Raw genomic sequence first — 27,238 nt, 5'->3', positions numbered from 1 at the left:
TTATGTTTTGATGAATAAATCTGTGTTTACTTTCGCCGAATGATTTCAAACATGCCCTTAATTCCGGAGGACATGGCCCTGTCCGCCCAGCCACCAGGACACACAAGATTGGCCAGAGCACGTCTACAAGACACAAACTTACAATAATTAACATGTCTTTTAAAATCAAAAACAGTAATCTTGTCCATTATAAAGTCAACAGTACTGTTTATATCAATTATCACTGTACCATTCTATGATATAGCACATTTTCTAAAATTCATCTTTAAACAAGTAGCTTGTATGCATTCTAAACATAAAACAAGAGTCCCAGAGGGCCTGTATTCACCTGAATGTGATTAAAATAATTGGTATGAAGTAAAGATATAGCACTCAATGGTAGGTGCTGTAAGTACCTATGAATTTTCAGAAAGATCCATCCAGTACTTGAGATATAGTGAGAACAAACTTCAAACAGAGCCCCACCCATATGCTCCTAGGGCGCATACCCACTGTTTATACAAAATTAAGTCCCCTTGGCCCAAGGATGCTCCAGACTAAATAAGGATAAAATCCCTTAATCCCGATGGTCGAAGAAGGATTTTAAAGGTTATACCTCTATTTCTCCTATTAGGCCCCACCCTTCTGCCCCCTGGGAAACCACACCTACTGCTTATACAAAATTGAGTCCCCTTGGCCCAAGGATGCTCCAGACCAAATTAGGTTAAAATCCCTTTATCCTGATGGGCGAAAAAGGATTTTAAAGGTTTAACGGTTACCTCTATTTCCCGTATTGGGCCCGCCCCTCAGGGGGGGGGGGGGGGGGGGGGGCACACCCACCTTTTATACAAAATTTGTTCCCCTTTACCCAAGGATACTCTACACAAAATATGGCCAACTCCTTTCATTCCGACAGAATAAGAAGGACTTTAAAGAATTTATACAAAATGTGTTCCCCCTTCCCCCAAAGATTCTTCTGACCAAATTTGGTCAAAATCTACTGGGCCGTTCAGGACAAGTAGCGTTTTAAAGGAAAAGTTGGCGGACGGACGGACGGACGACGGACGACGGACGACGGACGCTACGCCATGGCATAAGTTCACTTGCCCTTCGGGCAGGTGAGCTAAAAATCTTAACAAATGTCCAGATAACATTTAACAGTGTATAAATGTGACATCGAAGGCCCAGATCAATTAATGACCTTTAAAGTATACGTCATTTTATATTACTGTTTATACGTCAAGTTTACTTATAACAACGCTAAATGTAAGATATATATAGTTAACTGTTTAATCTAGGTCACACGGATATTGGTTTAACCAGACAATGTATTACCGGGCATTTCACTATGGGTTGTGGTTTTGGAACAGTATGCCTCTCCAGAGCTGGTAAAATATTAGACAAGTTCCGAAAAACTTAGGAGTTTAAATTAATATGCGATAGTATGTTATTTGAAGCATTCCATTTATTACACACTGGACTGGTAGTTGAGTTCAATATCAAATGATCTGTTGCTATTGTCTCTTCAGAAAAAACAATCGATTAAAGTCGGATTCAGGATGTTTAACATTACCTTTCGTCGATGTAAAAGACAAACTATACAACACATACACTAAATATACAGCTTAGGCTAAATACAACACCATATACACCTACGTATTTAAAGCCAGCAGGTAGAGGAAGTGAGGGGCCAGTAACTTGAAAACCGGATGAGACGGAGACAGATTCCTGTGAGTTAAAACTGCAACGCCTTCCATTTTCAGATGAGTTCCCCCTACCCAAAATACATAAAGTCATTTAATTTAAAGAGAAAAAACATTGATAACAAAAACATGGACAAATATAAAATTTTCTCATATGCTGTTGAGATCCTTATTAAAAAAAATCCGTACCATCAACACAATGGATAAAATCGAGACTCAAAGTCGTTGCTGAGAAATGAGCCACAAGTGGAAAGTTAAGTAAAACATTCTGTCATCCTTTATCGAAGTATCACATCGATCCCTCTGAACAGACTAAAGCAAGTCGATTAGTTTAAACTAAAGCCAGTCCAGTATTTATCAATCAGACATGTCGGGATCCCTGTACCTTACCTAAATGGGTGAAGGACTGGTGATAGCTGCTGTCTGCATGATTGAACCACAGTTTGGCTGTGAGCCAAGTGTATTCGGGATCCGTGGGAAGGAACACCTACCACAAAAATGTCATCACGGTAACATATAACTACCGTACATACTCTACTATAAATAAATACAAAAACCAAAGTTATCATTGTTTTAAGATTTGGCTTGTTTTCCGATGTATACATGTTATTGAGTAGGGCGTGTTTGGCTTTGAACACAAATTATTGACAAAGTATTGAGTAGGGCTCGTTTCACTTTATACACAAGTTATTGACAGGAGCTTGATTTCTTGTGTACACAAGTTATTGACAGGAGCTTGATTTCTGGTGTACACATGTTATTGACAGTTGGCTTGTTTTCACGTATACACATGTTATTTACAGTTGGCTTGTTTTCACGTATACACATGTTATTGACAGTGGGCTTGATTTCCGGTGTAAACATGTTATTGACAGGGGCTTGGATTCCGGTGTAAACATGTTATTAACAGGGGGTTGTTTTCACGTATACACATATTATTGACAGGGGCTTGATTTCCGGTTTACACATGTTACTGACAGGGGCTTGATTTCCGGTGTACACATGTTATTGACAGGGGCTTGGATTCCGGTGTACACATGTTATTGACAGGGGCTTGGATTCCGGTGTATACATGTTATTGACAGGGGTTTGTTTTCACGTATACACATATTATTGACAGGGGCTTGATTTACGGCGTGCACATGTTACTGACAGGGGGTTGTTTTCACGTATACACATATTATTGCCAGGGGCTTGATTTCCGGTTTACACATGTTTCTGACAGGGGCTTGATTTCCGGTGTATACATGTTATTGACAGGGGTTTGTTTTCACGTATACACATGTTATTGACAGTGGGCTTGAATTCCGGTGTACACATGTTATTGACAGGGGCTTGTTTTCCGGTGTACACATGTTATTGACAGGTTCTTGGATTCCGGTGTACACATATTATTGACAGGGGCTTGATTTCCGGTGTACACATGTTATTGACAGGGGGTTGTTTTCCGGTGTACAAATATTATTGACAGGGGTTTGATTTCCGGTGTACACATGTTACTAACAGGGGTTTGTTTTAATGTATACATATATTATTGACAGGGGCTTGATTTCCGGTGTACACATGTTATTGACAGTGGCTTGATTTCGGGTGTACACATGTTAATGACAGGGGGTTGTTTTCCGGTGTACGCATGCTATTGGCAGGGGCTTGATTTCCGGTGTACATATGTTATTGACAGGGGCTTGTTTTCCGGTGTACACATATTATTGACTGGGGCTTGATTTCGGGTGTACACATGTTAATGACAGGGGGTTGTTTTCCGGTGTACGCATGTTATTGGCAGGGGCTTGATTTCCGGTGTACATATGCTATTGACAGGGGCTTGTTTTCCGGTGTACACATGTTATTGACAGGTGCTTGGATTCCGGTGTATACATGTTATTGACAGGGGCTTGATTTCGGGTGTACACATGTTAATGACAGGGGGTTGTTTTCCGGTGTACGCATGTTATTGGCAGGGGCTTGATTTCCGGTGTACATATGCTATTGACAGGGGCTTGTTTTCCGGTGTACACATGTTATTGACAGGTATTTGGATTCCGGTGTATACATGTTATTGACAGGGGCTTGATTTCCGGTGTACACATGGTACTGACAGGGGTTTGTTTTCACGTAAACACATATTATTGACAGGTGCTTGGATTCCGGTGTACACATGTTATTGACAGGGGCTTGATATCCGGTGTACACATGTTATTGACAGGGGCTTGTTTTCACGTATACACATATTATTGACAGGGGCTTGATTTCCGGTGTACACATGTTACTGAAAGGGGTTTGTTTTCAGGTATACACATATTATTGACAGGGGCTTGATTTTCGGTGTACACATGTTACTGACAGGGGTTTGTTTTCCGGTGTACGCATGTTATTGACAGGTGCTTGGATTCCGGTGTATACATATTATTGACAGGGGCTTGATTTCCGGTGTACACATGTTACTGAAAGGGGTTTGTTTTCAGGTATACACATATTATTGACAGGGGCTTGATTTTCGGTGTACACATGTTACTGACAGGGGTTTGTTTTCACGTATACACATATTATTGACAGGTGCTTGGATTCCTGTGTACACATGTTATTGACAGGGGCTTGATTTCCGGTGTACACATGTTACTGACAGGGGTTTGTTTTCACGTATACACATATTATTGACAGGGGCTTGATTTCCGATGTACACATGTTACTGACAGGGGTTTGTTTTCACGTTTACACATATTATTGACAGGGGCTTAATTTCCGGTGTACACATGTTACTGACAGGGGTTTGTTTTAATGTATACACATATTATTGACAGGGTCTTGCTTTCCGGTGTACACATGTTATTGACAGGGGCTTGTTTTCCGGTGTACATATGCTATTGATAGGGGGCTTGTTTTCCGGTGTACACATGTTATTGACAGGTGCTTGGATTCCGGTGTATACATGTTATTGACAGGGGCTTGATTTCCGGTGTACACATGTTACTGACAGGGGTTTGTTTTCACGTATACACATATTATTGACAGGTGCTTGGATTCCGGTGTACACATTTTATTGACACGGGCTTGTTTTCCGATGTAAACATGTTATTGACAGGGGTTTGATTTCCGGTGTACGCATTTTATTGACAGGGGCCTGTTTTCCGATGTACACTTGTTTTTGACAGGGGCTTGTTTTCCGGTGTACACATATTATTAACAGGTGCTTGATTTTCGGTGTATACATGTTATTGCCAGGGGCTTGATTTCCTGTGTATACATGGTATTGACAGGGGCTTGATTTCCGGTTTATACATGTTATTGACAGGGGCTTGATTTCGGGTGTATACATGTTATTGACAGGGGCTTGATTTCAGGTGTATACATGTTATTGACAGGGGCTTGTTTTTCCGGTGTACACATGTTATTGATAGGGGTTTGATTTCCGATGTACACATGTTATTGACAGGGGCTTGATTTCCGCTGTACACATGTTATTGACAGGGGCTTGATTTCCGCTGTATACATGTTATTGACAGGGGCTTGATTTTCGGTGTATACATGTTATTGACAGGGGCTTGTTTTTCCGGTGTACACATGTTATTGATAGGGGCCTGATTTCCGATGTACACATGTTATTGACAGGGGCTTGGTTTCTGTTGTACACATATTATTGACAGGGGCCTGTTTTCCGTTGTACACATATTATTGACAGTGGGCTTGTTTTTACGTATACACATGTTATTGACAGTGGGATAGTTTTCCGTTGTACACATGTTATTGACAGTGGGATAGTTTTCAGTTGTACACATGTTATTGACAGTTGCTTGTTTTCCGGTGTACACATGTTATTGACAGGAGGTTTGTTTTCACGTTTACACATATAATTGACACTGGCCTGTTTTCCGTTGTACATATATCATTGAGTAGGGGTCTCGTTTGACTTTATACACACGTTATTAACAGGAGCTTGTTTATCGGTGTACACATATAATTAACAGTGGGTAGAATATACATTGTAGATAAGGTTTTTTTCCCCAAATTTAGTCATATGGATGAACTTAATTGTCGATGCCCAAATATTACTTGTACTTACAGGGTTGTCTTTTCCTGGTTTCTGAAATAGCTGTATAGCTATCGGCATCAACTTCTGTTTTCCATTCAGGAAGAAAAGGGCTATTGGAGCGCATACCTGAAGAAAGTAATGGCGATGTAAAGGAACAAACAATCGACTATTAAAGAGCGTATATCTCATCTTGGGGTTTCATGTGAACGTCATGCATATAGTTTTCCTTTTTTTTTTCTTTTTTCTTTTCTTCAGTTAACGATAATTACATAAAAATCTTCATTCAACTAAGTAATATGTATCTCTTAGGAAACGACTTGCTCTGTAAATGATTCATTTCTGGTTTCAATATATATGTACATGGGATGGATATACTGAGAAGTACTCAGAAAAGCATTATTGTCAAACAAAAAGGAAAAATCATATTTCCGCTTTACCACTTTATCTTCTCTCCCGCAAGGAAGACCATCCAAGATTTCATAATCAACGAGGAACAAACGTTTGGCTTGTATAGCTGATGCTAAGGTTAATCCCTCTAAGCTTTGTTTTACCATATCGTCTGTAACGCCCATTCTGTAACATAAACCTTAACCTTACGCTTTTGTTATCTGACAAAAAGAAAGGAGGACCATGTCTACAATAAGAAAATGTAACGAATATGTAAAAGAGATTATATTTTAAAGGATTCCGTTATGGAGTAACCGTTAACTTGTTTTGAACTATCTTGTAAACATGTTGATAATTGTATCTGATCGAGTAACTTGGAGGCTTTTAAACGGAAGGAAAATCAATAAAACGTCTATAACGTGTGAACAGATATCTGTGTCTCACGTTGGTGAAATGAAGGTAAGGAAACCTTGTTCAGGTGAGTGTGTGTTTGGATCATACACTCAATATATTCATCAATGTAGTCTTACCTAGACAGGACCTATTTTGATATATTTCGATACAGTTTTTAAAATCAACAGATTTCAGTGTGTTAAAAAAGTACGGCAAAATTCATACTATTTTAAGTAAGAATGTGTATTAGCATGTGAAGAATAGCCGGAGTGTTTAGGGGAAATAGATATGAAATCTGCACAATATAGCTCTATTGTATCATTAAGTGTCATTCCGATAGCATTATCTATTAAGCTTAAACTTGCTAGAGTGGTTGCACCTTAGTGTAACGGAAGTAAAGTCGACCTCCACCGAAAACAAATTACGGCTAAAGGAAAAAATAGCGATAAGGAGACAGGCAATGTATTAACTATATAAATGAATATGGAACTGTGAAAAAAGATAGCATTATTAATTGGCTATAATGTACCAATATGTCTCATCCGCATGCTTAGGAATCTAGATATAATTTCAATCCGTTTGCAACTTAATTCATGGGATGGAATAAATAAATTCCATAGCGCTTTAAGACAGTATAGTTTTAGTGCATATCGATAGTGAAATGTATTACTCACTTTTTTGGGACGGCAGTACACAACTCTATAACGCAATTGTTTATCTTGGCTATTCTTTGGTTGCCAAAATATTCATCCTCTGTCCAATTCGCCACACTCTGACAACGGAAACAATTACATTTTTTCTCTGTGTTACACTGGTAGAAACAATCAGTGTAAAGCATACATTGGTCTTGTGAAATTCCTTCATACAACGTGTATTGTTTAAATATTAAGACTATATCGCCAAATATAATTAAACTTTTAATTTTTTGCTACTTTAGATACATACGTTTACAAATGAGAATATCCTAAACGTATAAAATCACTGGTATTGTCGCTGTTTATCAGCTTACATGTCGTCTGAGGTTTTATATAGAAGTGTTAACCAACCGCGGCTGACTTACATCCACCGTTGTATTTGGTAATCACAACACTTTGCAACGTCGTCTTCGATTGTGACGTGGTGAATAATGGCATTATTTTAAAAGGAACATTGAGTTTTCAAAGTTCAAATATTGACATTATTGGAAAGAAGGGTCCCGAACTCGTGATGGCGGGTTAACATATTTATATCTACCCCCTAACTATCAATATGTATTTTTCAAATTGTAACAGACTCTCGATAGAAATGTCTGAAACTATATACTTAAAAACATGACTGAAACTTGCACGTGAAAGCTACAACTCTGTACACCGCTGAAGGTTTGAGGAAGATAATAACCATGATCAATGTTTTTCTTCCATGTCCCGTGCTTACAGGACGGGGGGAAATCAATTTCGATGTGTTGCACTTGAAACAAAGCTGTTGACTTCAATAACGTATTTTACCCTGTTTTCGAGAACCTAGGCTTCTCTGATAAGTTCGTTGCCAGAATAAGATAGCTATATAGTGCATGTTGTGTCCATGTTGTGACATTTCAGTGAGCCGGTACTTTAAAGTGACAACAGAGTGGTACAATCATCCTGGAGTGTCGTCGTTATATGACTTCAGGTTTTGAAGAAATAAAACACAAAATTCCAAAGAAAGAAATATATAGCTCAATTGATGGTATAACATGCCGGTATCAACCATGTCTCGTTTGGTTAAGCCTAGGTCTCTGCCCTATTTTTGTGTTATTCATGTCTGTCTGCACCTCGCATAAACTGTTCTTTTTGTATAACTGTTAACATTTACTAAGTTAATCAATCAACGCTCAGAACATTTGTATAGGATCTGTATCGTGTTATTCTCCCCAACCTAAATGGCACGTTAATTACATTTTTTGTTGTTTCCATTTGTGTTGCAATAATACTGTGCCTAATGTAGCACACATATAGCCTGCAGTAAAGTAGGTGGGTTTATATAATATGCCTGTGGCTTGGCATACCGTGTTGATAAAATACATCTGTTTTCAAGTTGAAAGTTTTTATGTTATTTTCTCTCTGCTATGCTCAAAACCTAGTAAAATTTACAACATATGAACCACTGCATCGGGCAATACTTGAATACACTTTCTAGTTTGTTTTAATACTAAGACTAAGAGCAATCTAATTTACGTGGGAAAGGAGTTGTATATATACATGGGAATGGTTTGTCAATTATCGCGATGAAGGGTTTGTCAATTATCGCGATGAAGGGTTTGTCAATTATCGCGATTTGTCAATTATCGCGATGAAGGGTTTGTCAATTAATGTGGAGGAGGACAAACAATGAGGGTTTGACGACTTACGTCGGGAATAACAAACACTTCTTTGGTGTAAACGTTCTTCAGATCATCCAGGTCCCTCCAGTTATCACTGGTAAGCTTGATAATTTTGCTCGTAAGGATAGCCTGTGCCTTCCTCTTCCCGATATCCCACTGTTGGACAGGAGTATATGTGATATAACAGAACATGTCTTAATTGACGTCTTACGTTAACGACCTCCTGTAATTTCGGACAGGTTTCTGTTTGCCGGTGTACACAAATCGCCCAGGATGGTGTATGTATATACATCGATTACAAAGTAAAATGTAAGGGATAGTCTATTGTTTAGTCTATTGGAAACATTTTAAACATTGATACACCATATACATTGAAGCCTCTTCATCCAAACGAAAATCAACATATCATAATTCATTCAGGTTTGTATTGTATTTGATATGCTAAAATAAAACAATAAGTACAGCTATTGCAAACTAAATTCAGTGCATAATTTTCTAATGATCATTTGGATACGTTACGACATTTTCTGGAACAAAATACTAATAAATGCAATATTAAAAATAACACCCTTTTTCTTATCAGATATTTTCGACATAAGAATATAAAATCGACAAGGGTATCATTTATTTTACAACTACTAAATTAACTATTGTGTCAATATAGTATTATATATTATATTAGTTAACTGAGTATGTCATCTTACCATGTAATCGAAAGAAAACTGTTCATCTTCAGGCAGGTTCTTCACCTAAGGGCAATAAATGTAGTGTTGTTTAAGTTAAGCGATCGTGTAGTGTACCTTATGGTCAAAATGGGTTATGTAGGTAACAAGTAGTTATTGGATCATAATGACAGCAGAAAGCATAAGGCAGGCAAACGACTATGAGTATTCATAGAAAGAAAGCTTACTTCATATTCACCTCCATTTCAGCGCATACAGACGAATTGCTTGGCTTTTCCTTTCAGATGTGGATTTATTTCAAATGTTTGATTGGAATTAAATTTTACGAAAATAGAAAGTGTTATGAGACTGTCGGGTGGATAATCATTAATTTAACTTTCCAGAGGAGTGATCTGTGTCCCAATTTCCACTGTACTCGGTGTTCTATACCTGTGGAGGAAGCCCTGGTGCCTTTACCGTCAGCTCGTACTGTTTTCGTGCGTCCTTTAGCTCCATCTCCCTCTGCTCCTTGAAAGGGTCATCAGCCGGAAGTGACGTATCAAGATGGCGCACTTTGTAGTGGTAGTTGGGTTTGATCCATCTGAAAAATGGAAACACGAAGATCTGTTTGGAACAAACTACCTCAATTACGTCCACGTACCAGTCATCCAAGATGCCTCCCGTGTCTCGCCATAATTCTATATAGTTCACTTTGTTCAGCCTACATCCTGTCACGGTGAACGAATCTATTTGTCCCCGTTCGAAGTCGTTTCTGAAAAATTTATCCAAGTTGTATGTATCTGTTTTGTTTCCATCGTCACAATGAAGACAAATCTCTACGTTTGCGTCGGTGCCTGCGTTCTTCTTATCCCCTGTCTTCACGGAGATATCATATACGGCATTGGCAGACATTTTTGGTTCTCAATGGTCCTACCAAAAATTCTGAAGAGATAAAAACATACAAAACTTAATAAGAAAATTGAAAATGTGGAACATTTCTCCGAACGCTTTATTCAGAAAGGATTTTTTCTTGAGTACCTCTAATCTAAAATAAAAATCTGAAAGAGTTTTCTTTAAAATGTTCGTAGGCTTTGATCCAAAGAATTCCCATTAAAAACATTGCATGTTATCATAAGTTTACTGGGTGTAAACTAAAGTTTTTATTAAGGAAAAGATATCAGTAACAGCAATCACAAAACTAACTATGTTTACCTTCTTAAACACAGGTAAATATATACAGGGGGCGGAAGATCCAACGTCCGCATAATAGCAGGTTCTGTTGGGATGTATAATATAAGCAACCTTAAACCTATGTTTACACCTTTGGTCAGCTGACGACGGCCCACTTAGTTATACAAGTAAACCTTGTCTCAAAATTGATGATGATCACCCTTCCATTAATATGCTATTCTAACCAGATAATAGCGCAACGTATTTGATAAATCAACAAGTTCGAGATCATTTATTATATCAAGCTTTATAGCTCATAAATTGTGCATATGCATACAGTGCCACATGAAGTAAAAAAATAAGCAACAACCCATATACACACCCATCCTCGATATCCAGGGGTTACGCTCACTTTCGCTCTCTACACCCCTGGAATATGCATCAAAAGAATTTCGCGGTCACGTAACGGTAAAAAATGACAGGCTTTGAAGTCGGGCGTCTCTCTTTTTGTAATCTTCAAAGGGCAGGTATCAGCCTAGGGATCGGTCAGTTTTTTTCCCCTGAGACCAATCAAACAGCTATCTTCGTGCCTTTAATATTGCTATGAAATATGCCAGGGGTGTAGAGAGCGAATGTGAGCGTAACCCCTGGATATCGAGGATGATACATACCACTTCCGCACCTTTTACTAAAACATGTAGAGATATAGCTTACCCTGCTAAGGAGTTAGGCGCTAAGTAACATAATAACAGTTTATAATACGGATATCCTTATACATTACTGACAAACACTAAAATACAGTAAACCTAATTCAATACATTTTGCTGTCTTCTATAAACATTTCTAGCCAAATAGGCTATTGGTTTAAAAAAAGAAATATGGAAAACAACTTAAATTAACACATTTTTGTGTGTCTGATATAGTAAGGTTTGATAAAGACTTGTATTAGTATTTTTGTCGTTACATTTCGTGTTATTGTAATGATTATCAAAACAGTAAATAAAATGCTGTAATAGGATTTTAAAAAGAAATAAGATGAAATACACACAAAACTACATCGCTCACACTATATAGCCTGGCTTAGGGAAGCAGAAAAGGATCTTCTGACAAATTGAACACTGGTCTGAGAAAATTATTCTTTGTCTGGAGAAATAGCATATTTTTGTCTAATTCAGAAACAACCGAGTTCCTCCCCTTTCAAGTCCGGCTTAATCTGAGATGATGTTGCAGTTCAACTTATTCTTTATGATTTGGCGACTAATAATAATGTTGATCAGAAACACGTAGGGATTTTTAACAACCCTGTCTAACCACATAATTATATCTATGATAGAGCTTATGAAATAGTTAAGATACCTTTCAGCATAAAAGAATTAAAATCGACAGGATATTTTATATACTTATTAATACTCTGTTAATCCAGTGTAGAAAAAATGTCCACACTGGCGGATGCTACATTATGGAGTCGATTGAACTTGAAGCAGTACGTGTTATAACAGGCTGAAGCAGTACGTGTTATACCAGGCTGAAGCAGTACGTGTTATAACTGGTTGAAGCAGTACGTGTTATAACACGTACTGCTTCAACCAGTTATAACACGTACTGCTTCAGCCTGTTATGGCAGGTACTGCTTCAACCTGTTATAACACGAACTGCTTCAGCCTGTTATAACACGTCCTGCTTCAACCTGTTATAACACGTACTGCCTCAGCCTGTTATAACACGTACTGCTTCAAGTTCAATCGACTCCATAATGTAGCATCCGCCAGTGTGGAGTCGATTGAACTTGAAGCAGTACGTGTTATAACAGGATGAAGCAGAACGTGTTATAACAGGTTGAAGCAGTACGTGTTATGACATGTTGAAGCAGTACGTTTTATAACAGGCTGAAGCAGTACGTGGTATAACAGGTTGAAGCAGTACGTGTTATAACGGGCTGAAGCAGTACGTGTTATAACATGTTGAAGCAGTACGTGTTATAACAGGATGAAGCAGAACGTGTTATAACAGGTTGAAGCAGTACATGTTATAACAGGCTGAAGCAGTACGCGTTATAACAGGTTGAAGCAGTACGTGTTATAACACGTACTGCTTCAACCTATATTAACACGTACTGCTTCAACCTGTTATAACCCGTACTGCTTCAACCTGTTATAACAGGTTGAAGCAGTACGTGTTCTAACAGGTTGAAGCAGGACGTGTTATAACAGGCTGAAGCAGTTCGTGTTATAACAGGTTGAAGCAGTACGGGTTATAACAGGTTGAAGCAGTACGTGTTAATATAGGTTGAAGCAGTACGTGTTATAACATGTTGAAGCAGTACGTGTTATAACAGACTGAAGCAGTACGTGTTATAACAGGCTGAATCAGTACGTGTTATAACAGGTTGAAGTAGTACGTGTTATAACAGGTTGAAGCATTACGTGTTATAACAGGCTGAAGCAGAACGTGTTATAACAGGTTGAAGCAGTACGGGTTATAACAGGTTGAAGCAGTACGTGTTCTAACAGGTTGAAGCAGGACGTGTTATAACAGGCTGAAGCAGTACGTGTTATACCAGGTTGAAGCAGTACGTGTTATAACAGGTTGAAGCAGTACGTGTTATAACAGGTTTCAGGACGGAGAACAAGTCGTTATATTCAATATTTGGCCCATTATGCATTGATGCTTCAAATTTCGATCAATTTTTTTAAAGATTTGCTTTTAAAACGAAATAAATCCCAGTATTTAATGTGTATGAGTAAATCAAACCATACGATTTTAACAACATAGCAAATTATCATTTTCGTAACAGTATACTATTTGGTGTGCCAATATCAAGAATTTGACTGTAATACTAGTTTTTCCCCCGAAACTTATTTCAAATTTAAACATTAGTTTCTTATCTGTCTGTTGTTAACAATGCTATCCGATAATTAACTGATATGAATATTCATGGATATTGGTGGATGCTTGTCGGCTTGGCATCTGTCTAACTCATTCCGACACAGCAGAGTGTAATTGTATGGACGATTTGACAGAGTGTAATTGTATGGACGATTTGACAGAGCTGGTTAGAAGTACATGTGTGGCTGCCTATATTTGTTGCAACCCTCGTTTAGTAATATAGTTGCAACAACTGGTAGCCATTTTGTTCAAAAATAACATAAAAATGTCAGATGTTTTTATCTGTACGTTTGTCAGTGTTGACTATCAATATGATGAGTATGCTTAGCTTATCGTTAAAGGAGGGGGCTCCCATAAGCTTTGTCTGGAGCCCAAGTCCCGCTCTGTGTAAGAATAGACAATGAAATATTCTGAAATAGAAAACTTAATTACACAATTAATAAACAGTAAATAATGTGCTATAGAACTAACAACGATAACCTAAAAATACTTCTACGTCTGCATCAGTTTTTCATATAATTAGATTAGAACAATTCCCAAAACGTATACCAGAGAAAAGACATTGTGACCAGTTTAAGATATACATCACAAACAGATTCCAAATATATTTTAACGTCATGATCAACACATGAAACATCAATGTATTTAGATATTTAGATGAGATGGATCTAGAAATTAAAACTCATCTGAATAGATAGGTACTAAGGTACTGAATTATCAACGATTTTGATGTATGGCATTTTGAGATAACGACTTCCAATTATCTCTGGGGATTATCTGTAAAAAATGGATGATGCATTATGCATCTTAAACAGTAGATTTTTTTTCAATTGCAGACACGTTATAACAACAACCATTACGCCCACACCTTTGTATGATTATCTATAACAGAAATATTCTGGCATTTTGAAATTATACGACATTTAGACTCATCCGTTCTGACTAACACGAGATTGGTCTGATTATAGTAATTCTAACGATATATATTCTAAAACCAACATTTACTGTACTTATGAATGTTTGACTAGTTTTGTAATGTGTGTAAACGTGCAAACTATACATGTAACAGGACCTAAGATAAAGAGGGTTTTAAAACCTTAGCTTTATGCATTAGTGTATCTGTATGTAATGTCTCGGTAGGAATAATGTGTACTACTGATAACGTCGTTAAAGTCCAAACAGCGTCTCTTAATAAATGATCGATGAAGAACCATTGAAGATGTCCATGGGGTTTTCGTTAAAAACTTCCTTTTATAGTATCGAATGAAGCAGAATACGTGAACTATTTTTACGAATAAGTCTTGCAGTAGTTTACCACAAGATTCTACAACGGGAAACATCAAATATTAAATTGTATAGCTTTTCCAGTTGATTTTAAGTTACAATCTCTATACACTGTTTGATGGCACCCGAGTTCATGACCTCCGACTTCCATGACGCCATATTAAAGAACATTACTGAACATTTCAATATGTCTCATTCATTTGTGAAAAGTATCACTGCAGGTAATAAAAACGTTCTCGTTTGATTAAAAAACCCTATACTTAACTGATAACTTATACTTAACTGATAACTTATACTTAACTGACAACATATACTTAACTGATAACTTATACTTAACTGATAACTTATACTTAACTGATAACTTATAATTAACTGATAACATATACTTAACTGATAACTTATACTTAACTGATAACTTATAATAAAATGCTATGATTGTTGCACTGACAGAATCTTCTGCAGTGTAACTTCGTTAATGACTGGAAAAAATATATATCAGATGTACGGACTTGAACAAGTCTAAAGTAGATTAAACGCTGAATATTTGTGATGTTTAGGTCGAAAAGTCAACCATGACTGTACAGTTAATGAGTCTATCCACAGCAACTCTAGCGTAACACACATTAGAGTGGGTTATGAATATAATTAACATTACTGACAAGTCAATACGCCATGATGATGATCAAAGATATATATATTTATGGTGGCCCATTGTGGCCATACAGGTATCTTATTTTGTCAATTGGAAATTCAAAGTCACGCCAAACGGACAGACGGGAAAAGCTGTAATCCAGACAACACCGCAGGTCGAAACATTCTATGACAACATATAATCTAAGATAAAGCACCTGACAACTTAACATTTTCGTCAACACTTTAAGTTACTGCGATACTTAAAAAGACGTATGACATTCTTGGTTCATGTTGAAGGCGAAGTGTAATGCGTGTGGTGAGTGTAAGCGGTATTCTTACATATAGGTCAGTGTGTTATAAAACGAGAATATAATCGTCTATCGAATTATTAATAGAAATGATATGAAAAGTAATTAAAGTCAATTGTTCCAGTGCATGAACTATTAGAAGCCTTAAAAAAAATGGTATATGTCTTGTGTTATTGGTAAGGGATTCTCGTCAGAAAATGTTATATGCCCTCTGACCTTGTAATCATGTTTGATTTTCAATTACTGAAACGGGTCACATACATACATGTACATATCACACACAAAAATTGGAAACTTTAAGGGAAGTAACTCTCGTATTCAAACAGCAGACGTTGCTCCTATTCAGTAACACCAAAGGTTACTACCGGGAGATATAGCCACTATGAGCCGCCATAGAAACCCTCACATATTCACAAACACAGTAGAAAAAACCACTTACACAGTGAACACCCCAGGGCAGTTATATACACACTATTTAGTGAGGGGGCATATATCGATAAAGCTTTATACAAATTGCCATATGTAATTAATTAAAACAGCTAAAGTAATCACATGATATACAGTACATTAGGATCAATATCATAACTTATACAGCTACCTGCTTATATGCGTTGGTAGAAAAACATACTTTTTACACAAGTTTGCTAAAAGAAGAGGTTTAAGGCAAAGTTCAGGAATGACTCATTTTAGGATAGATAGTTCGATTTATATACGCCACTGTAGTAATATAATTGTCCCAGCTGTACTTTATGGTAAATAGTTTTTTCACCAGTGAATGAAATGTGTGGAATGTTTTAAGTGGTAAACGTTCATGTGATAGACTATTAAATTGACATTGTATTGCAGATAGACATTTTTCGCTCACAGAATACTTGAATGAAGTCTACTTGATAGCAAAGGCATTTCGTTATTTCAGGATTAACTTGAATATGTTTTTCATGTTATGGAGCTATAACACAAAAACACGGAGTGTACTCTCATCATGAACAGCTTCGCAGTTTATTTAGAATACACTCCGTTTTTTTGTGTTATAGCTCCATAACATTAAAAATATATTCAAGTTAATCCTTATACTTTAATCTACTATACACAATCCCTGTGGAAATACACTTTTATTGATGGACTCTTTTCTCTTAGAAATTATTGCGCGGCTGTATAAGCCAATACAAAGCGACGTTACAACGTTATGGGCTGATAACATAAATTTTTAAGCCAACGCAAATGCTTGTTACAAGCACGATTGAATTATAATAATGTAAATTAACACGTTGTTTATTTTCTTACCGACTAATCTATCAGTAAGTCTCCTTTATCGGTACAATAAAGCCAGTATTGACAGAGGATAGTGTCGTAGGTAATTCTAGGCAAAATATAAGTAAAAAAAATCCATAGGTGTCCAATATCGCTCGAATGGACTTATCAACCAAACACATTAATTATAGCTCACATACCCGTTGTATGATAAACAAGCAAATATGAATGGAGACCGTTACAAATAATCTTATATAGAGACTGTTAAATATAAGGTACATGCAATACAAAACTAAAGGGGGATAGGTCAGACAATACAATCACGTATTGTGTATTATAATATGTGACGACAAATATGTGACGACAAATAAAGAATATTTTTGCCAACGGAGCAACAAAAGATAGCCACACATATTAAAAGAATTGAGCAGTCAAAAAAAACAAATGAAAGGACACATAATGTGTGTTGTATATCTACGTACTTATAAAGGTAGTTTATTATAATAATTAATTTAAATACAAGGCTAGCTAGAAATAATAGAATAAGCTGTATTAGTATTTTGTACAATTATGCTTTACATCTATTTAGTATATGTATATAGATATGTTTGTCATCGTTATTTACCAACCATATGTGTATTAATTCAGTGGATCAGGCTGAAATTGAAACACTTTACGCTGTAGATGAGAAATACAAATCTTTCTTATAAACACATAAATACAAAACTTGTATCAATTACATTTCATCAGTTACAATAGTTTTACTATTATCCATACCTTTTATTCTGGCAGAATATGTGTTATTTATCGGACACAAGCAAAGGGAAGAGTTAAAACATACACCAAATTGTATTTAAAATGATGTTTCACAAAACATGATTTGGTATTATTGTCCATTAGTATCATTAATAAATTCAGAGACAGTTTCAGCATATTATAAAATTGTTATCCCGACCTTTACCAGACTAAGTAAGTAATTTGTTATGTTACCTGTGTTGGTCCTGTCCTGACAGCTGTAGGAGGCGTTTTAACCTTCAGTACTCACATAACCTGGAGTGATCACAAGGGGTACAGCCATACGTTATAGATTCTATTTTTACCGTTTTTATACCCAGGGATTCCATGCTCCGTTAACGTTGTTTGATCAGTGACGAATTGAATGGCAAACAGTCTTTGTGAACTATGTTGGTCTATTTTCGCAGCACAAGGGGAGTTGTAATAAAAAAAAACAGTAAAGAATATCTGTTGCTCCATCATTATGTTGTTAACATAAGTCTGAAACATTAGCCACGTTTATACCGAAACACTGGGGGCTGGTGATGTTAACAACATTGAATTAGCATTCGTTTAAACATCTCCATTAGTAAGTGTGCTCACCTCTCAAAACACAATACCCAAGAACACACAAGACATATTTGATTCAAAGGTATCACATCTCAGACCTGGGAATCGTGACCAAAAAAGCGAAGTTAATTTTAACTCTTTTAAACCTAGCACAAGTATTTCTAAATATAACATGCAGCCTTCAACAAAAGCACTAAGTTACCGTCATCCATCACTACGTCACGCAACAAGGTCACGAGATAAGTATCGCTGCCGTAACAGCAGTTTCTGGCATCACACAAAAAAATGCCGCTGTTATCGCCGAGCATAACTTTTGTCTCTCTCGGTTAAAAAGTTACTTCAAAACCTGTTTTATTTATGCATAATAAGATGGCGTCATACTGTCTGCTTCAAATAAACAGCTTGAAAAATCTCATTGAAGAGATGAAAGCGCTAAAGGCCAGTTGTTTATATATATATACCAGAGAAGAAATAAAATGGTGTAGCACCTGTTGAAATATCAAAACCTTGTGATAACGGTAACTGCTGAGATCAAAACAATCTCGGTTTAGATTACGGTTGTATATCTATTCACGCTTTGTTATAGCCACTATATATAAGACTAACAAATCCAATTGACATTGAAAGTCGTCGACTAATTGTTGACATCATCATTATTATGACGTTTAAGTTGTAACGTTGGATTCATATGGCCCTCCCTGAAAGATGGCTGTTTCATTTATTAAACACACGTTTAGGATATATTCACCTGTGAACTTAATGGTGCTTTTTTTCTAAATTGATTAAATATTTTAAGGAAATGAATGATTTTAAGATTGTAAATAAAAGTATTTATCTGCTTTCAGATGGTATTCAAAACGAGTGCTAAATGAAAGCAGGCCAATGCTTAAATGTAACGCATTTCCAGATAAAAACAACTAGATATTAAATTTCCATTTTATTTTTATTCTTATACGGCTGCTTTCATGGTGATTTTTTGGCCGACTGGTTGATGGCCTTGGGCAATCACAGGTTTATATTTTTGCTGTTTTGATGGAAAGGAAAAGACATCACAGTCATAAAACCCAGGTAAAGTCAACCAGATACAGCAACAAGTCTCTCCGTTAACAGACGGATCAACCAGATACAGCAACAAGTCTATCCGTTAACAGGCGGACCAGCCTGCCATATGACACTGCTGGGGTGAACGTATTGTTAATGTTCATGCACATATCTCATCATTTACTGTCTGGTTGCCTCCTTATGTTTGGTTATACAACAATGTATATGAAATGATTCTTCAATCTTAATATTTTACCTAGAGTTTTCACAGCATCATTTTATCACTTGACGTTTGGTCTTGTGACATTCACTCTACGTATTGTTTTATCATAAAATTATGTTGACAGATGTATTTACCTGCCTGTTACTGCTTTCGGTGTGAAGTTCCTATGTAATATTCATTTTCTCAATTGATGTAGTACAAAAGAAAGCGGCGTTATCATGACATATTCTTGCTATCACAAAGAAAGGGGCGTTATCATTTCATATTCTTGCTATTACAAAGAAAGGGGCGTTATCATGACATATTCTTGTTATCATAAAGAAAGGGACTTTATCATGACATATTCTTGCTATTACAAAGAAAGGGGCGTCATCATGACATATTCTTGCTGTCACAAAGAAAGGGGCATCATCATGACATATTCTTGCTGTCACAAAGAAAGGGCTTTATCATGACATAGTCTTGCTGTCACAAAGAAAGGGGCGTTATCATTTCATATTCTTGCTATCACAAAGAAAGGGACGTTATCATGACATATTCTTGCTAGCATAAAGAAATGGGCGTTATCATGACATATTCTTGCTATCACAAAGAAAGGGGCGTTATCATGTCATATTCTTGCTATCACAAAGAAAGGGGCGTTATCATGACATATTCTTGCTATCACAAAAAAAGGGGCGTTATCATGACATATTCTTGCTTTCACAAAGAAAGGGACGTTATCATGACATATTCTTGCTATCATAAAGAAAGGGGCGTTATCATGACATATTTTTGTTATAAGAAAGAAAGGGCCGGGCGTTATCGTGACATATTCTTCCTGTCACAAAGAAAGGGGTGTTATCATGACATATTCTTGCTGTCACAAAGAAAGGGGTGTTATCATGACATATTCTTCCTATCACAAAGAAAGGGGCGTTATCATGACATATTCTTGCTATCACAAAGAAAGGGGCGTTATCATGTCATATTCTTGCTATCACAAAGAAAGGGACGTTATCATGACATATTCTTGCTATCATAAAGAAAGGGGCGTTATCATGACATATTCTTGCTATCACAAAGAAAGGGGCGTTATCATGTCATATTCTTGCTATCACAAAGAAAGGGACGTTATCATGACATATTCTTGCTATCATAAAGAAAGGGGCGTTATCATGACATATTCTTGCTATCACAAAGAAAGGGGCGTTATCATGTCATATTCTTGCTATCACAAAGAAAGGGACGTTATCATGACATATTCTTGCTATCATAAAGAAAGGGGCGTTATCATGACATATTCTTGCTATCACAAAGAAAGGGGCGTTATCATGTCATATTCTTGCTATCACAAAGAAAGAGACGTTATCATGACATATTCTTCCTATCACAAAGAAAGGGGCGTTATCATGTCATATTCTTGCTATCAAAAAGAAAGGGACGTTATCATGACATATTCTTGCTAGCATAAAGAAATGGGCGTTATCATGACATATTCTTGCTATCACAAAGAAAAGGGCGTTATCATCTCATATTCTTGCTATCACAAAGAAAGGGGCGTTATCATGTCATATTCTTGCTATACCAAAGAAAGAGACGTTATCATGTCATATTCTTCCTATCACAAAGAAAGGGGGGTTATCATGACATATTCTTCCTATCACAAAGAAAGGGGCGTTATCATGACATGCTCTTGCTATCACAAAGAAAAGGGCGTTATCATGTCATATTCTTGCTGTCACAAAGAAAGGGACGTTATCATGACATATTCTTGCTAGCATAAAGAAATGGGCGTTATCATGACATATTCTTGCTATCATAAAGAATGGGGCGTTATCATGTCATATTCTTGCTATCACAAAGAAAGGGGCGTTATCATGACATATTTTTGTTATAAGAAAGAAAGGGCCGGGCGTCATCATGACATATTCTTGCTGTCATAAAGAAAGGGGCCTTATCATGACATATTCTTGATATCACAAAGAAAGGGGCGTTATCATGACATGTTATTGCTGTCACAAATCTGGAATGACGTTATAACGAATTAGTGCGTTATGAATACTTTTTTTCGTTATACTGACTTTTAAACTTATTATGAATTAATATACCTTCGCTTTGAAACGTTTTTCGTTTTGCTTTATTTGTATATAACCCTTTTTGATTATTAGAAGGCAATTATTTCTTTTCTGTTTGAAAGTTGGTCCCTCTATGTGTTTGTACTAGGATTTAAGAACGTGATATCTATTCCATTTATTCATCAATAATGTACAAGGCAACTAGTCGAGTTCTTCAAACGACAAGGACGTCAATACACTGGTAGTGTACGGGTCAAAGCAATTACTAAAAGCAGCCTCGTTCCATTCCAGTGAACAGAATTTGCTTGAGTGGAACCAGTTCGATTTCAAACCGTAGTAACAGTTCCGTGTCAGAATCATGGATCAATATGTTTGTACAGAGTTTAAATTCTTACTGGCAATTAGACACGGGTTGTTGGTGTTTGTTGTTAGGACTTCACCCCCTACTGGTTAGATGTATGTAGCACTATGAGTGTACACCATTGTACAGGGTCGACTGATATCAGTGCAGTTACTTTTACTAGGGAAATTATACTGTAAGCGAACATATTTTAGCGGCAATCGTATTTTAGCGTTAATAGCATTTAAACTATTCAGGTTCATTATGATTGCAATTATAAATGATTATTTCTATAAATGTTTTTGTTACATATATTGTAAGCGCGCCAATTCATCAATGCGCTTATCTGATTGAATTTCTATAATGCAGTAAAATATGAGTGGGCTAAAATTAGTTCGTTTACTCTACCTGTCTTTGTCTACCTAGGAAAAAAGACAGATTACACGGATTATTATTACATTAATATCACCATCATGTCGTCATAATAAATAAGGTTGCCATAGTCACGTCATCAATTTAGTCACATATTTCATATCCCCTTGATAATGACGCTTCGTGTATAGGATTCACCACTCCATCTTGACAAAGTGACAGAAAGACAATCAATCATTTCTGTGTTTGTAAACAGAACAAGTGCACGATCACAGTTTGGAAGTTTACCACTCTGCAAAGCTTCGAGCAATATTTCTGAAATTCAGCTCGGGTTGAGATTTCTAATTCTCGCCACACAGAACGTGATAGTTTCTGTAATACTTATTGATCGAGATGATATTGCACTGGGCGCTCAAGGATTTGTTCGATGTGTCGCAGACAGTTGGCGACCTACAGACATTCCTAGATTTGGTGGAAGAAAGGAAGCATGACAGGTACGACATGTGGTGACGGAAACACTTATAACTTAAACACAAGATACAACAGAAATAGCAGATGATTTACAAATATTTTGTGTTTCCTGCTCAAGATAATTTGGAATCCTTGTTCATAATACTTGAGTTCTGAATGCAAGTATTGTTTTAAAAAGAAAGTGCTCGAATTCAAAATAACGAAGCACCCATTACAATATTTGGAAATGTTTCTGAGTGTAGAAAGTCAAACAAAGTGAATGTTTTACTGCACCTTATGGTCACCATGACCATTGAGGATTCACCGGTGGTACTAAAGATCGAAATACGGCAAATTCCAAGTCTAAGCCGAATGTTCCAAACTACGGCAAACGTGGAAAGGTCCTGTACAATCCCAGATGGTAAACAAACGTGGAAAGGTCCTATACAATCCCAGATGGTACACATCAGGTGACAACAGATTCTTGCAAATTACAGTTTTGATCTTCATTTGAATTAATCAAAATGTTGGTATGTTTCATTAAATCTGTCCCAAGACCCAATGAAGTTTTATACTTCATAAACCTAACAAAATACGCTGTAATCTTGAAATGAATTAGGGTTCCATCCAATTCTTACATTTCAAAATGTCTTTAGGGGTCATTAGAAACCACAGAACAAATATCAAATTGATAAAATGATGAATGGAATGGAATTTATCCAATCACGTTGTTAATAACGCACAACAAAGATAACAATGGGTTCAGTATAGGGTTGATAACAATGGATTCAGTATAGGGTTGATAACAATGGATTCAGTATAGGGTTGATAACAATGGATTCAGTATAGGGTTGATAACAATGGACCCAGTATAGAGTTGATAACAATGGATTCAGTATAGGGTTGATAACAATGGACTCAGTATAGGGTTGATAACAATGGATTCAGTATAGGGTTGATAACAATGGATTCAGTATGGGGTTGATAACAATGGATTCAGTATAGGGTTGATAACAATGGATTCAATATAGGGTTGATAACAATGGATTCAGTATAGGGTTGATTACAATGGATTCAGTATAGGGTTGATAACAATGGGTTCAGTATAGGGTTGATAACAATGGATTCAGTATAGGGTTGATAACAATGGATTCAGTAAAGGGTTGATAACAATGGATTCAGTATATCAGATACAACTTCTTACTTATAAATGGAAATGCCCTCTCTTTCCCTTTTGATAGCAAGATCATGTTATGAGAATCATTTTACCTTCTTTTTCTTTTCAGGAGAAAATCAGTTATCCTTAATGGTGCAACAATGTAATTCTGTGCCACATAAAACACTCCAACTTTGAATGACCGACAAACACCGGAAGATAGCTGTTTAAAGCTTGATTAATTCAACATAGTAAACGCCATTTTAAAATCTGATTCATTTCCATTTTTCGAAACTCATCACTAAAATGGCCTAGATCTAGGTTCAGAAGGAGCAGTGGTGACAAGGCATTTTAAATGAGATTTGTAAATTCAAAGACATTTTTAAAAGCATTACCGAAGGAATCATTAAGCAAACCATGCGCTGTACAATCTGGTCCAGGCAACCGTTAATGAGGCCATCACCTTAACAACATACTTATAACATCGTACAGTAGTAATTGTAAACAGTTTAGACATGTGTGAGTTATGTCCTCGAGATGTGACCACATTTAATTTGAACTTGCGGTTTTTGTTATTATTTCAGAGTATTCATGAAACAATGAACACTGTTTTTGTCCACGGTTAAGTTGACTATATAATACCGGCATTCTGTTAACGTACCTTACTCAAGTCATATACGACTTCAGTTACAGTTATATTACCGAATCTGTACAATACATCAAAATACGGTTATTGTCGACAGTTATTTGCCTAGTAATGTAGGCGCTTATACATAAAATGAATGATGACAGTTTGTCTGAAAAACATGTAAATTTGTCATGTATATCTTAAAACCAAATAGGTGACACATCATATACTCCATAGTCATGTTTGCACTTCTTATTTGTCAGTCGTTCATACAAAAAAAAAATGTTTTCACAAATCGACCAAAACTAAATATACAAAAGAGTCAATTCAATTGTTCATTTCAGCATTAATCTTAATCCCAAATCACTCTTACTGCATCAATCTGCCGATTTCTATGGGAGATCACTCTACCTAGACGTAACACGTGCTAATAAAAATGCAAATTTGTATTCACTCACCTGTTCAATCTGGCGTGTTTTGTGCCGAGGTGCCGTTGATTTTTTCACTAGATCAAAGGAGAGCCGGGTGCTATAACTAAAAGTAGCTGGTGTACCGTCAGGTATTGACGTATATTACCTATAAACACATCAAGGACATCAGAAAGCAAAATATCTGTCACGCTCCACGTGAACGTGAATAGGGTAGCAAAATGGAGACGTGTTTACCTGCACCACTCCGTGACCGGTATGTCAATGAGATTATACAAAACTGCACACATCAATTATACGACACTTATAACATCCGATTGACATTTGACTGAGATGTTGTTTGTTTGTATTTAACACGTAGTTATACTAAAACCAAACATTTAAAAGGTTGCCTTATCCTAATACAGGTGTTAAGTTCTTATCATAAAAATAACATATACTAATGAAAACATCAACATTTCAGAAATTGCAATTAAACTTTAAATAGATCATGTTTCAGACAGTCGAAAATTCAAAATGAAAATGTTCACTGACAACAGTCTTCCTTCCATTGAATTAAAACGTTTTGAAATATGCTTCTTGCGATATTCTAAAACACACGTACAATGTTGTTCCTTAGTGTTTCTTATATTTGCGATTTTGCTTAGGATATGGCAACTCTTATTACGTTTGGAGAAATTTTCCCGGGTTTTTTAACAGCTTTGCTTAAATTAGAAAAAGCGAGAAAAATATGTTTCCATGAATCTGCGCTCACAGTGACTAATAGACTATATATCCTCTGTTTTCTTTTCTCTGACACGCCCCGTAACAGTTTTAGAACAATATGTTGACACGAAGTTCTACGGTATTGCTACTACCATTTCCCGTCGATCTGGGTTATTGCATAGTTCAAGTAAATTAACAGTGTAAGTTAACATTTTTTCTAGATTGATGTTTTTGCCATTTTCATTCCAAATAAATTGTTTTTACATTTCTACATTAGCAGATTCTATGGTAGACAACGAAGCAAAGCCATAGTTGTAAAAATAATACGAAGAGAGTGATTAGAATGTAATTAAAACACCAGGCGCGATATGTGACGTGGTGTTTGATGTATTGTCAGGACTCTCCGCGTAATTACTGTAAAACAACACATAAAACAGTTCTTGTCACAAGCATAATAATTCTAAACTGTTACACAAACACAAAAAGTACATGCGTAATACATTAACATGGAGTCTAAATTTGATCTTTAACCAAATAATATACAATATACAACATTTGACATGGCACCCTATCAAGGTAACATAAGCCACTCTAAAGCGCTTTACAGTACCTAGATCTATAAATCCAACACTGAAATCTGGAAGATATTAGGATATGTTAGATAATACACAGGTTACACATCGCTCATTTCGTCAAAGGCAGTATCATCTATAGCTATATATGCAACACATGCCTGTTAATATCATCGATTAGTACATTTCCACACTTCTTATGTTTATTTACCATTTCCTCTAGTAATACAAATCGGTTTTCCCACCCGAAATAATAACGTGTAGTATTTAATGCCACTGTGACTGTTCATATATATTTAAACAAATACAGATTTATAATCACATGCAATGAAGTTTCTGGTGTTTATTTTATTGAAAAAGATGTTTCTTGTTCGGAGTGATTAGGAGTGATTAAGTTTGTTGCAGTGTTTTCTTAATGAAATAGATGTCTGTCTGTCCAGTTCTATTTATTATTAAAAAAGGATACAAAACTGTTTTCGTAGTCAATGAAATCACTTACAAGATCATTACCCACTGCACCGACAGAACCTCTATAAGCGAAATATCTTTAAATGATATAACAATTACTTACTCACTCACTCGTAAATGCAACTGAAATGAAAATTACCCAGCTAATACGTTCGGGCGCCTTTCACGTGACCAGGTATCGAAGTTAACACAGTGTATATAGTTGAGCGTTACGAATATTCAGCAATTAAAACCAAGAAATTGTATAAGGATCCAAAGTTTGATATCAGAAAAGCTGTATGTTATGTAATAAAACTAAAGAAAAGTCTGAAAAGATAGCGAGGAAATTTAAACGAAATGACAATTCGTCTCGGGGCCAGTTGTAGCCATATTGCAGATATGTTTTATCCTTTATTGTACCGCTGAGGCAGTTTTGTCATTATAACCTGGT

General features: G+C 36.3%; 1 protein-coding gene across 4 annotated transcripts in view; it reads right to left on the bottom strand.

Annotated features, from left to right (window-relative positions):
- LOC110458678 (arachidonate 5-lipoxygenase-like) overlaps positions 1–25,307 on the bottom strand; it is a 30,740-nt gene extending 5,433 nt beyond the window's left edge. Inside the window, exons 1-11 of one of the 4 annotated variants that reach the window (XM_021510523.1) lie at positions 25,094–25,307; positions 18,015–18,214; positions 9,943–10,434; positions 9,535–9,579; positions 8,858–8,986; positions 7,167–7,264; positions 6,150–6,285; positions 5,743–5,838; positions 2,073–2,169; positions 1,636–1,753; positions 31–123 (exon numbers count right to left, since the gene is read on the bottom strand). In XM_021510523.1, the coding sequence (XP_021366198.1) occupies positions 31–123; positions 1,636–1,753; positions 2,073–2,169; positions 5,743–5,838; positions 6,150–6,285; positions 7,167–7,264; positions 8,858–8,986; positions 9,535–9,579; positions 9,943–10,404 (1,274 nt within the window). In that variant the 5' untranslated portion in view covers positions 10,405–10,434; positions 18,015–18,214; positions 25,094–25,307. Of the gene's footprint in view, positions 1–30; positions 124–1,635; positions 1,754–2,072; positions 2,170–5,742; positions 5,839–6,149; positions 6,286–7,166; positions 7,265–8,857; positions 8,987–9,534; positions 9,580–9,942; positions 10,435–17,653; positions 17,682–18,014; positions 18,475–25,093 lie in introns of those variants that run through there. The other 3 variants (XM_021510524.1, XM_021510520.1, XM_021510522.1) reach the window with 3 other exon arrangements.
- Positions 25,308–27,238: the final 1,931 nt, after the last annotated feature.

The sequence above is a fragment of the Mizuhopecten yessoensis genome, unplaced genomic scaffold (genome assembly GCF_002113885.1).
Source record: "Mizuhopecten yessoensis strain PY_sf001 unplaced genomic scaffold, ASM211388v2 scaffold9685, whole genome shotgun sequence".
Classification (NCBI taxonomy): Eukaryota; Metazoa; Mollusca; class Bivalvia; order Pectinida; family Pectinidae; genus Mizuhopecten; species Mizuhopecten yessoensis.
This window is presented reverse-complemented; position numbering and strand designations above follow the sequence as displayed.